At 35.8% G+C, this 14,038-nt stretch overlaps 1 protein-coding gene across 1 annotated transcript in view; it reads left to right on the top strand.

The window, feature by feature from the left end:
• The window catches only part of LOC117315491 (sarcoplasmic calcium-binding proteins I, III, and IV-like), a 76,036-nt gene extending 63,624 nt beyond the window's left edge, over positions 1-12,412 (top strand). The window contains exons 4-7 of the mRNA XM_033869702.1: positions 4,811-4,921; positions 6,500-6,620; positions 8,363-8,457; positions 10,061-12,412. Of these exons, the coding sequence (XP_033725593.1) occupies positions 4,811-4,921; positions 6,500-6,620; positions 8,363-8,457; positions 10,061-10,177 (444 nt within the window). The 3' untranslated portion in view covers positions 10,178-12,412. The remainder of the gene's footprint in view (positions 1-4,810; positions 4,922-6,499; positions 6,621-8,362; positions 8,458-10,060) is intronic.
• Positions 12,413-14,038: the final 1,626 nt, after the last annotated feature.

The following is a 14,038-nucleotide window of genomic DNA, read 5'->3' as shown; positions in this document are numbered from 1 at the left end:
TCTGAGATTTAGAAAGCAACACGAAAAATAAAAACAAAAACAAACAAAACATACAGGGCGAAACACCATAGGTGTCGTTCAGTCATTTGGCACATTGTTATTTGATTGACATGATTTGATTAACATGTTAATACTAAAATATTATTAAATGAACCTGACGCAAATTAGGTTAAATGCCCTAAGGGCTCAGCCAAGTTCAATTGCCATTTTTGCCGGACTTTATTTAACGGAATTATGGCCCCTTAATTAACTTAAGTAGTCGTTTTCTGCCGTTTCTGTTCTTCGAGTCTCAAACAATACATTATGACTCAACATAATGTATCATTCTGTCGAGCTACAATGGCATGTTTACTCCAACACTCAAAAATATTTACCTACAATATGGCAGGAAAGTGGGGATATAAATTCCACAAATCGGCTTGTTAAATTAGACATGAAACATGTTTACAAAAAGAAGAAATTGCATTATATTTATCTTGATAACCGGAAATTTACATTGAGTCATTGTGATGTTACAATGATTATGGCGACATAAACCAGTATAGACCAGATATTTCTAAAATTAGATCAGGTTTATATTTCAAAATATTGACATTCACGTGACCATGTTCCTAGCCATTATTTAAGATTTTTTTTTTGGAATCTTATTTTGACATCTGATACATAACTCAGCTTTCGTTATGATTCCGCACTTTCAAGTTCATACGTAATGTGCTAAATATATTCCATTTTCAGTAACTTAAGCTTCTTCAGATTGTGCTGTCAATACCTTTAAAATTTGTTATAAATAAGATGTAAATTCAGATGGTCGCCATGACACACGCTCAGCAATGAAATAACATTGAGACAATGCCCTTTGTCTTTCATCTGAAGCCCTCGACTTGTAATTTACTGACACGTTTCCTGAATTTCTACATAGATTCGTACGTCATCATATCGCTTCAAAGAACACGTAATCTAACTGACAATTCATTTTTGTTGTCTGTTTCAAAACCCCCTTCCACATTGCGTAACATTGATTGGCACGGCTTGCACATAAATACTATTTAAATATTGATTCCGTTTTAGAATTCTACTCAAGCCTTGGTAAGATCAAATCTAACTGTCAAGAGTCCTACGTCTTTGTCTATCATGGAAAATCTCCTTCGGGAATCCTGTTTGATTGACAGGACGAAACCTAAACGTGACATATCACCTATGACCCGGATGCGATTGCGAGAATGCAAACTTTGTATCTATCCCGCGACAATGATGTCTTACACTTGCAAACCAGTTCTAAATGTAAATAACTTTCTTTTGATCTAATATGATAATCATGTGTATAAATATGACGTCATGTTGTTGGTTGTGACGCTTAAATATGACGTCATGTTGTTGGTTGTGACGTTTAAATATGACGTCATGATGTTGGCTGTGACGTTTAAATATGACGTCATGTTGTTGGTTGTGACGTTTAACGCATTTTTTCTGTCTCTGTCTGAGGAATGTATCCATATTCAATACTTTCTTTCGTTTCTTCCTTTTTTTGTGATTCGCTGTTTTCTGTTGGGGTGTCTTTTACGACCTGTCTCTTACGACCTTGACTGTTGGTATATCCTTGACAACTTCTCCTCATACGACGATCATACAACAAATCAAATTTTCAGATGGCCCATTTTTTTTTAGCATGACAAATCATATCTTATTCTCAAATAAGCTCATTTAAGATATAAGATTTATTATTTCAAGATTTACACAATTGGAAGTATTCTGGATAATAACCTACAGGCTACAAATAGTCTTATCGAGGCCACTCTGTGACTTGCCTCGGAACCGGAAGTTACCAACCGGATGTTAACAAGAAACCTGATGTTCAGCATGTGAATACCATGCTCATATACGTACATTTTTTTTTAATTTGAAAACATTCATGGTTTAAAGCATGCATGGTTTAAATCATGCATGATTTAAACATTAAAAACTTCAATGCTTTTCTTTTTTCAAAGTCCTTACTCGGTTTTACAGCAGTTGATCAAAATTCACTTAAAACATGAAATTTTAATATTTGAAAAAAGAATGCTGAATTTCTGGTTACTTGCATGATTTTGATACTTTTGCTTTGCTACTTCCGGACGTTTACAAATACGACAAAAATTTGACGGTAAATATTACATTCCTTGCTAATGATTTACATGTATATAATCCATTTGTTTAATTTGCCATAAAGAAAATACCCGGATGATATCATGCTTCCTAGGAGGTATCTTTGTACAACGAGCTGTCTTCCTTAAGAACGTCTTCTCCCTCTAATTAAAACCGTATCGTATCGAACATATCTAGATCGGAGGATTCACAACACGGTCCAAGTTCAAAGGCAAAATGACACACTTCTTTGTTCAATAAAAATAATTCATCAATGGCGCTTTTTTAAAATATCGTGTTCCATTTAACGCCGGCCTCAGAGGCCCTTTATGTGCGGAACCAGGCTAGGAGTAGGCTTTGAATCAATAAATATGATATATACCGGGGGAATCGCTACATTCGCGACGCCATGCTTTCCATGATCTGGGCGGATATTACCTGACCGTGGCGGGAATCTGTTCAACAATTGATTATCGGGTACGCGATTCCGAACAAAACGCAACAGCGTGTAGATAGCTTGTTGGAAGGCCTGTGTCGATAGGGATTCAGTTTGTACAGGTTATTAATGATGTCGATCTCGGACAAAAATCCGCAAAGTTAACAGTCATGGGTCCTTTGACTAGTCTGAAAGGTTTCGAGTTTGCAGTGGGAGGGTGGATTTTGTGGGGAAGGATGGGAGGGGTTTTCAACGTGAACCCACTTGTGACGATATACTGTATGTAATTTTCATCCGTCCAACTTTTATGTCAATTTCAATGTGTTGGTATATTTATCTAATGTTATGCTTGATATCTGTATAAAAATAGACAAAAGCTGTAGAGGTATCGTGGGCGTTCATTTCTGATCATTTTACGATTAACGTGTAAAAGTTCCATTACGTATGTTGTGAAAAACTGAACAAGTGACACATTCCATGTTGGTCTCACCAAGTTAGACAAAAGATGTACCGAGTAAGACACGGAGTTTGCCGAGCTAGACACGTGAGGTACCGAGTAAGACACGAGATGTACCGAGTTAGACACGTAGTTTGCCGAGCTAGACACGTGAGGTACCGAGTAAGACACGAGATGTACCGAGTTAGACACGTAGTCTATCGAGTTAGACACGAGATTTACCGAGTTAGAATCGAGATGTACCGAGTTAGACACCAGAGGTACCGAGTTAGACACAACATGTACCGAGCTAGACACGGAGTTTGCCGAGGTAGACACAAGATGTACCGAGTTAGACACGAGATGTACCGAGTTAGACACAGAGTTTACCGAGTTAGACACGAGATATACCGAGTTAGACACGAGATATACCGAGTTAGACACGAGATGTACCGAGTTAGACACGGAGTTTACCGAGTTAGACACGAGATATACCGAGTTAGACACGAGATGTACCGAGTTAGACACGAGATGTACCGAGTTAGTCACGAGATGTACCGAGATAGATAAGCGCTTTTCCGAGTATGATTCGAAGTTTACCGAGGAGGAAAACCCAAAATGTACCAAGTAAAACAAGCGATATGCCAAAACAAATAAGGAATGATGTTTATACGAATAACACACAATTTCAACCGAATAAAACACGAACAACAGCTGTCCCAACTATTGATTATTTTTCATGTTCTCATTCACCTGAAATACTTAACAATACACGGGTGTTGAAATACAATACACGGGTGTTAAAATACAATACAATGGATAATTTAACATGGAGACTTCACATTACATCCATGATTTTAATATCATATTCAGTTAAACCAAACCTCATTATCCATTTTGGGACTAGTTTCATCAACACTCTTGAACTAAGGCAATTCCTAAACTAAACTTGATTTTTTACCATACAAAACCATTACAGGATTTAGGAAATTTCCGTGAAAAAGATTGTTTTCCTTAAAGGTGCTTCACCTCCGACAAATAGCATTTTTTATCAATTTAAAACACGAATAAACTCATGTGTTTTTCTTCAGCAATAAATACACTATTACCTCCCTCGGATATTGTCATTTTCTTATTAATCTTTAAAATAATAAAAAAAAAAAAAACATTAAAAAGAATTAATTAAGTACCGAAGAAGTTCCACTTCGCCCCGCCTCCATATTGAATGAAATAATGATTGCGCATGCGCCGAAAACCGAAATAAAAACGAGTAATGGCGATCGCACCAAAAAACGAGGAAGGCCACAAATTTTGAGCAACTCCAGAAAAGAGGGAATTAAGCGTAAATTGGATTAATTAAACGATATTCAAAAGTTCGTAACTTCTTGGCTTCATTACGACAATTTATGACGTTATATTTTTTTTTATTTGTAAGTCTGAAATAGGCATGCATGTATGAACTAAATGTTATTTATTGTCAAAATAATAGCAATTCATTACATCCTTACATCTTTAAATTATTAATGTTTTCCGACGGAATTCCCTTAAGTTAATGGACATTAATGAAACCGGGGCGTGGAAAGATTGGACACCAGTGCCCCCACTTTACGTACATTTATGCATGTTTTTCCATTGGAAAAGGAAAAAATAGATACACTTTATATCAAAACCTTTTTATATGGAAAGGGAAGACAAAGCTTATTGTTGTTGTTGTCGTTGTTGTTGTTGTTGTTGTTGTTGTTCTCCTCTTTGTCGTCGTCGTCGTCGTCGTGAAAATAACAATAAATAAAGGATTTTGTTTACATTTTTTGTTGTAGAAAGTACGTCAGATCTTAGAATGGCCCGTAGATTGTGACAAACACAAAGAAACGCAGGAAGCTTTGGGACTGATCTGGAAGGGCCTACGGGCCTACGCTGACGTCAACGCGGTACGTATCAAATCACGTGATTACCATGGAACCTAGAGAATACTTTAGTATCGGTAGTATATCCGCAGTTGGCAACGAACAGAATACGGTCGTTGCCAACTGCGGACATACTACCGTATACGCAGTCTAAATGAGGTACAATCCTTATATTTACATCAAACAAATCGTTGAGATACCGTACGAAGAAAATGAATGTCCCGCGGGATGTGTTGCGACGTTGGTAACTACGGTGGTTGATGAGAGGATATAGTTCCAGTGAATCTAGGTAAAGACACCAGTATTGTTAACGAAATGAAAAGAAACAACTCGACATTTTTGTTTAATACCTTTTAAGTTTTTGATTAATTGATATATGCCCAATCAACAATTTCCGCCTCGGTTAACTATGGTTGTCAAGCGCAGCGGGTATTCACACAGATTTAGTAGTGACGTGGTCGAATGTTACAAGAGCTGTACGCTTCAGCCATTTGTTGTTAGCTTACCTCGTAGAGAAGTTTAATATGTACCCATTTCCGCAAAATTCAGTCCAGCTTTGGAAAAAAATTCGGACTTGGCGTTATAGATTTTTGAAAACGCTAAAATTGCGTTGATTAGTCCTTTCAAAATGGCACCGTCTAGTTTGCGTTGCGTAACGTCACAAAGAGGCGACGTCATGAATTTTATGTTACCTATTCCCGCGCTTATTAATCAAGTGAGCCTTTTATTTACTGCGTTTACGCTAATTTATTCGCAATCAGAGTTAAGCTAAGCTGAAGAAAGGAGAGAGGTCAGTATCGCAGTATAATACTATACTCCCTCATATGAAAGGTAGTGTCCAAAACGTTCGTCATAAAACCCGAGACTAGAGACCGAGGGCCCTACCATGTTTTGAGGTCATGAAGGCTGTGTATTCTAATCGCCAGAATGCTTATCATAATGCCGAGGTCTGTTTATGATATGTTAAAACCCTCTATATATTTTTTATTCATTCTTTTATCATTATGATTTCATTTCAAATTTCGGCCAATGAAAATCATAATTTACATGTAAGCTTTCACGTAAAAAGTGATATGGTAATAAGATTTATTTCGTATGTTTTGATATAGATCTATTTGTGACTTTTGAGGTACATGTACATTTTTATTTTTCATCTGAGTACATTTGCATTTTTATCTTACAAATGGCGTGTTACACATGTCGTTGCAATTCTCTAGTTAAACTATTAACATCCTACGTCCTCTCGGACTTCGGTGTATTAAAAATCCTAATCTCTCTTTTCAAGCACTTTTATATTTTATGGTGTGGTTGACAAAGTACACTGACGAATGTCGTGCCCATAATTATACAGCAAACCCCCACACTACGACACTAGACGCAAACACATCTGTCCACACACGTACCGCACACACACGTGCAGTACCCACGCACGTGCCTTCACGTCGAAAGGTTACAAAAAATATCGCCGCCTCCGTCACTTTTATTTCCCTGAAGTCGCTTTATTCTTGTCGAAGTACAAACGACTTTTTCATGTTTATGTCGCCAGAAGGTAAGATGTTACGATGACGTAATCTAATATGTATGAGTGTACGTTTATTGCAGGACGATCGGGTGTCGAAGGAAGAATGGGTCCGTATGTGGGAGGATTGTATCCGGAGCGACACCGTTCCGGAATGGCAACAGAAATTTATGGATTTTATGTTCAACGTCAACGATAAATCAGGTAAATTAGCACTTCCGGTTCCGGTTATAATCGGACATTAATTGACCAACTGGTATACAAGATGGCGGCACGTGGTATTCAAAACGTGAATTATGAAACGAAATTTAAGCATTTATGGAAATTGATGTTAAAATATTTCATTAACTTAAAGTAAGGATTTATTTCCAATCTACCTCACAGGGACCTGAGAATATGTGTCAGTTTACGAGTATTTCCTCCTTCCTCAGTGTGTATATCTCAGGGACCTGATAATCTGTTATAGTCTACGTGTATTTGGACCTCCCCTAGTGTATATCTCAGGGACCTGATAATCTGGAATAGTCTACGTGTATTTGGACCTCCCCTAGTGTGTATCACAGGGACTTGAGAATCTGTTATAGTCTACGTGTATTTGGACCTCCCCTAGTGTGTATCACATGGACCTGATAATCGGTTATAGTCTACGTGTATTTGGACCTCCCCTAGTGTGTATCACAGGGACCTGATAATCTGTTATAGTCTACGTGTATTTGGACCTTCCCTAGTGTGTATCACAGGGGCCTGATAATCTGTTATAGTCTATGTGTATTTGGATCTCCCCTAGTGTGTATCACATGGACCTGATAATCTGTTATAGTCTACGTGTATTTGGACCTTCCCTAGTGTGTATCACAGGGGCCTGATAATCTGTTATAGTCTACGTGTATTTGGACCTCCCCTAGTGTGTATCACAGGGACCTGATAAACTGTTATAGTCTACGTGTATTTGGACCTCACCTCGTGTGTATCACAGGGACCTGATAATCTGTTATAGTCTACGTGTATTTGGACCTCCCCTAGTGTGTATCACAGGGACACGATAATCTGTTATAGTCTACGTGTATTTGGACCTCCCCTAGTGTGTATCACAGGGACCTGATACTCTGTTATAGTCTACGTGTATTTGGACCTCACCTAGTGTGTATAACAGGGACCTGATAATCTGTTATAGTGTACGTGTATTTGGACCTCCCCTAGTGTGTATCACAGGGACCTGATAATCTGTTATAGTCTACCTGTATTTGGACCTCCCCTAGTGTGTATCACATGGACCTGATAATCTGTTATAGTCTACGTGTATTTGGACCTCCCCTAGTGTGTAACACAGGGACCTGAGAATCTGTTATAGTCTACGTGTATTTGGACCGCCCCTAGTGTGTAACACAGGGACCTGATAATCTGTTATAGTCTACGTGTATTTGGACCGCCCCTAGTGTGTATCACAGGGACTTGATAATCTGTTATAGTCTACGTGTATTTGGACCTCCCCTAGTGTGTATCACAGGGACTTGATAATCTGTTATAGTCTACGTGTATTTGGACCTCCCCTAGTGTGTATCACAGGGACTTGATAATCTGTTATAGTCTACGTGTATTTGGACCTTCCCTTGTGTGTATAACACATTTTCAGATGTTTTCGGGGGCTACATGAAAATTCGGTAAAATAGCACCAGTGTTCATTAGCCCCCTTATAGGTTAAAGTACCTGTACTTACATGAATTTACATAACAAACTGTTTTCATACTGTCATAACTGCCAAGCGTGTCAAGACCAAACTTACCAAACTTATATTGCGATAGTCGACAGCCACATGTAGTCTATTGTACATAGAGTATTTACAACCATGTATCTGCCGTATGTTTGTATTTATATTGGCTGTTTAAATATCATGTAACTCTTTTTTTTATATCAATTAGCCAATGAAATGCGTTTATTTGTGTCAGGTGACAACGAGATTGACGAAAACGAATATAAGACATACTACCAGAACTATATTTCGGTGGACGAGTGTGAGAAGGCCTTTCAGAAGATATCGGGTGTAAGTATATTCCTCCGCCACCTCAACTTCCGCCCACAGTTTGTGGCCCGTATTCATGAAACCATACTAAGCTCAAACACACATTTTATACTCAGGCGAAAATACTTTTTATTGAAAAATCAGATATCTGAATTATTTTTAAATGATTTGAAGGATATTGGGAAAGAATTTAATGAAACTTTTAAACGTTCGTTGCATGAGTTTTTTGGGGCCACGCTGGCCGAGTGGTTAAGGTGTTCCGACACTTTATCACAAGCCCTCCACCTCTGGGTTGCGATTTCGCACGTGGTCTGTCGCGCCAATAAATTCACAATAATAGGTCGTAAACATGTAAGAATTTCATAAAATGTATAATATGTTATAATTTCTTGATAATATTTCGTGAAGATCGAAAATTCTGGGTACAGATTGAGCAATCAGAGCAACAATGCATTGAATGAAAAAAAAATATGTATTACAACATTGTAACAAATGTTTACGAATAAAATATATGCTTATATATGTTTTATTGAAATATGACCAGTACTTCAGGAGGAGAAGTATAGGCACTTTCAGATTAATAGAAATATGAAGTGGTTGTATGGAAAATCAAGACAGATATTACCAAAAAAAATTTATAACGAAATGTTTTTTAATCCTTTTTTTTTACCAACAGGGTAGGAACATATCTCGATCAGAATTTGTTATAACGAAATGTTTTTTAATCCTTTTTTTATCGACAGGGTAAGAACTTATCTCGGTCAGAATTTGTTATAAAGAAATGTTTTTTAATCCTTTTTTCTTTTCCTTTTTTATCGACAGGGTAAGAACATATCTCGATCAGAATTTGTTATAACGAAATGTTTATTTAATTCTTTTTTCTTTTCTTTTTTTATCGACAGGGTAAGAACATATCTCGATCAGAATTTGTTATAACGAAATGTTTTTTAATCCTTTTTTTATCGACAGGGTAAGAACTTATCTCGGTCAGAATTTGTTATAAAGAAATGTTTTTTAATTCTTTTTTCTTTTCTTTTTTTATCGACAGGGTAAGAACATATCTCGATCAGAATTTGTTATAACGAAATGTTTTTTAATCCTTTTTTTATCGACAGGGTAAGAACTTATCTCGGTCAGAATTTGTTATAAAGAAATGTTTTTTAATCCTTTTTCTTTTCTTTTTTTATCGACAGGGTAAGAACATATCTCGATCAGAATTTGTTATAACGAAATGTTTATTTAATTCTTTTTTCTTTTCTTTTTTTATCGACAGGGTAAGAACATATCTCGATCAGAATTTGTTATAACGAAATGTTTATTTAATTCTTTTTTCTTTTCTTTTTTTATCGACAGGGTAAGAACATATCTCGATCAGAATTTGTTATAACGAAATGTGTTTTAATCTTTTTTATCGACAGGGTAAGAACATATCTCGATCAGAATTTGTTATAACGAAATGTTTATTTAATCCATTTTTTACCCAGCAGGGTAAGAACATATCTCGATCAGAATTTGTTATAACGAAATGTTTTTTTAATTCTTTTTTTTATCGACAGGGTAAGAACATATCTCGATCAGAATTTGTTATAACGAAATGTTTTTTAATTATTTTTTTTATCGACAGGGTAAGAACATATCTCGATCAGAGTTTGGACAGCTTTGGAAGGATTACTTTTTTTCGGACGACCGCCAGGCGAAAGGAAACTATCTGTTCGGCGTCCCCGACTTCCTGGCCGCGTGAAATGTCACGTGATCAGCTGCTGTTCCTATTCATAGAATAGAGACCACGTGAGAAGCACGTGATCTGGCTGTTGGAGCGATTGCTTTTCTGTCTAAGTGAATGTAAAGATTGGAATTCTAGTATAGCCACATGGCCGAATGTTCAACGAAAACTTGTCCATTTCCACGCATGCGCATGGTGTCTTTGTGTTACGTCATTTCTCAGACAGTTCCATGGTCGCAAAGAGAATGTGACGTGAAACGGTTTGTTTTTTGTTTTGTTAGTGTTTTTTTTTTTTTTTTTTCAAAATTTCAAAATGTCCAGATTTGTCAGACTGCTAATTCTGTAGACAATACAAACGACAATATTCGGATTTGAAACATGAAACAATATTTGCTTCTTTACGTCTATTGACGACTTTTTATTTTTCGCCGTTATTATTCTTTTTATTTATTTTTTATAAAGGTAACACAATATTACTAGGGACTAACAGGAATGTATTTAATCAAAAACAACATAAAACAATTATTTTAAAACATGAATGGATATATTTTATTTTGGATTGAAATTTCAATAACACTGCTTGCAAAAGTATAGATATTTGAAACAATTCTCACCAGAAAAATATTTCTCAATGATGTTTGTTCACGTCAGCAATGCTGCACGTGACTTTGTGTGCACGTGACCGAACCGCTTTTTCATGTTGACTAAATAGCTGACCAATTCGTATAAATTCATATTGATTCTAATTTATATTTCGTTCGTATTTTTATCCCGAGTGTATACCGTCCCACAGGTTAAAACGGAACGGTGTAATTTCTGGATAAGATATACAGATAAAGATATATATTATAACACGTGCATTAAAAACAGCTTATTTTAGGGTCAAATGTGACTAGTTTGTGACAGGAAGAATAAGTTTGCTTAAATTGTTGACATTCTTAAATAATAGTGAGCGTGTGTTATCTTTGACAATCACGTAAACATTGGACGTCTCGTGTTATTTAGCATTCATATAAATATCGTGTTTGCATTATATGCCATGTCATCACATTGGTAGTCACGTGCACATTAGAAGTCATGTGATATTTATGGCAGTCACGTGACATAAGAATTCATTATTAGAAATTGATTGTCATGTTTGATATTTTGAACTTGTAAGCGAAAAATAAGTTATATATTTAGCAGTGAAAATTTTAATATACGTATTGTACCCGCCAAACTTCGTCAGCGCCATGCTTTAATCTCAATTGAGTAACAGTGTTCGGTAGAATCAGTTTATTTTTTTCGAATTCTCACACTGAGGTGAGGGATAATACCAAGAACGCATTGATCTGGCTACGTGACTTTTGATTGGATAATAACAAACCAATCAGGTGCCATGACGTGGATGTGACGTCACATCAGTTTTTTTTTTTTTTTTTGTTTTTTTGACAACTTCTTCATTCTATCATGTTTGTGTGGTTTTTAAGCCATTTTGATGGTCCGCATTAGATGTTCATCCGGGCTCTGATTGGTAATCGCAGACACCATTATCTCCACGTGCAAAAGACAATGATTTCCGGATTTCGATTATCTGTGCAACAAATTTTCGCTAAAGACACACTGCTAGTTTAGATTAAGTGTTGACGTTGTTTAAACAGCCTGGGATTCCTGTGAACTATCAAAACCCGAGAGATTCCGAGTGATTAGTTTCAACCCAAAAACCGCCGAGACATTTGTGTGGAGTAATTACCGTCCAAAGAGTTCCAAAGACAGTTTTTGTCAGTTCAAGGAGACTGTGTTGAGTGTTTGTCATTCAAAGAGATCTGTTTAAGTCCGAGGGGTTCCGAAGGAAGCGATATAAACTTGTGACACGAAGCACGCGGACGACGACAGTGGAATCCATTAATTTTATTGCTGTGTATTTCATTTTGAAATCTTTTTATCTTTTGATGTTGTACTAATCAGACGGTGTTGTTTGTTGTTCTGTTTAAATAGGTAGACTAAACACATAATCTTTGGCACATCGTTGTTTTCAAACTATTTACTTGCATCTAGATTTTGGACGTGTCCCAATTATCAAACATATTTTTACACAAGTGTTCACAATTATCAAACATATTTTTACACAAGTGTTCACAATTATCAAACATATTTCCAGAAACGTTGTGTCACAAATATCAAACATATTTACACAAACTTTGTCACAAATATCAAACATATTTACACAAACTTTGTCACAAATATCAAACATATATTTATACACGTGTCCACAAATATCAAACATATTTACATACGTGTTCACAATTATCAAACATATTTACTCATGTGTCCTCAAATATTAAACATATTTACACACGTGTTCACAATTATCAAACATATATTTACACGTGTCCCAACTATCAAACATATTTACACGAACGTTGTCACAATTATCAAACATATATTTACACGTGTCCCAACTATCAAACATATTTACACGAACGTTGTCACAATCATCAAATATATATTTACACCCGTTTCCCAATTATCAAAGATTAGCACAAACGTCACAAATATCAAACATATTTACACATGTGTTCACAAATATCACATACATATTTAAACACGTGGCCACAATTTTCAAACAATATATTTATTTACATTCCCCAATATTTAACATTTTTTATATCTACACATACCTGTATTGACACACTGCTTTAGTTAACTATTCCAATAGCATAAACATTCCTATATTTAGCATAATTATATTTACACATTCTATATTTAGCATAATTACATTCACACATCCCTATATTTACACATTCCTATATTTACACATTCCTATATTTACACATCCCTATATTTACACATTCCTATATTTACACATCCCCATATTTACACATCCCTATAGTTAACACATTCCGATATTTACAAATTCCTATATTTACACATCCCTATATTTTACACATTCCTATATTTTACACATTCCTATATTTTACACATTCCTATATTTACACATCCCTATATTTACATATCCCTATATTTATCCCATATATGACCACGAAAGTGTAAACTTTGGAAGTTAATGGTATATGTAGCAACATATTCGTTTTTTACGGCAACAACAAAAATATATTGTTATAAAGCTCCTAATATAACATGTACACAACACATATTTTGGTGTAAGAAAACTACTGTAACTGAAAACATCACGTGATTGTATCGGTGACCGTAACTTTCCATGGATGTTTTGCGCTTGACACCCTCAGTGAGCTAATAATCGGCGTTCGTTTTAAATCGTTCAAACATTGTTGTATTGAAATCTTTAAAATGAGATACTAGAAGCGAAGAAAAAAAGAAGCCCGATAGAAAGTGATGTAAACGTTAATTAGTGACCAGCCACTTTGCTTTCGTATTTTAAAAATATACAAAGCCGAGAACTACAATATTATTTGCGTACGGACGGAACTGAAATGTGAAAGAATGAGACCATCAAATTTACTATATTTAGCTAAAGTTCACATGTTAATTGTCTTATCTGCTGCTCGGTTGAGTATATTGTATGACTTTAAGTGTATAAAATTCCAAGAAAACAAATCAATATTTACAGTATATATCTGTGTGGTAGTTTTAGACAGGCGTATGTAGACGATAAAAAATATATTTGAAATGATAATGCTATACAGTGGACCCGCGATAATCCGGACGACGATAGTCCGGAAAACTCACAGTCCGGATTTTAAACGAAGGATTTGTTTAACCGGTCAACAGATATGTGTGGTATACGTAGTTATTAACAGGTCTCCTATTCTAGAGTTTAGGAGTTTAAGACAGGTGATGCTATCGGTTGCTTTAGACTGGTTCTTTCGTATAATAAATTTAAGTACACGGTTTCGGTACAAATCGCATTTGGCGCTC

This window comes from Pecten maximus, chromosome 17, assembly GCF_902652985.1.
Source record: "Pecten maximus chromosome 17, xPecMax1.1, whole genome shotgun sequence".
NCBI lineage: Eukaryota > Metazoa > Mollusca > Bivalvia > Pectinida > Pectinidae > Pecten > Pecten maximus.
This window is presented reverse-complemented; position numbering and strand designations above follow the sequence as displayed.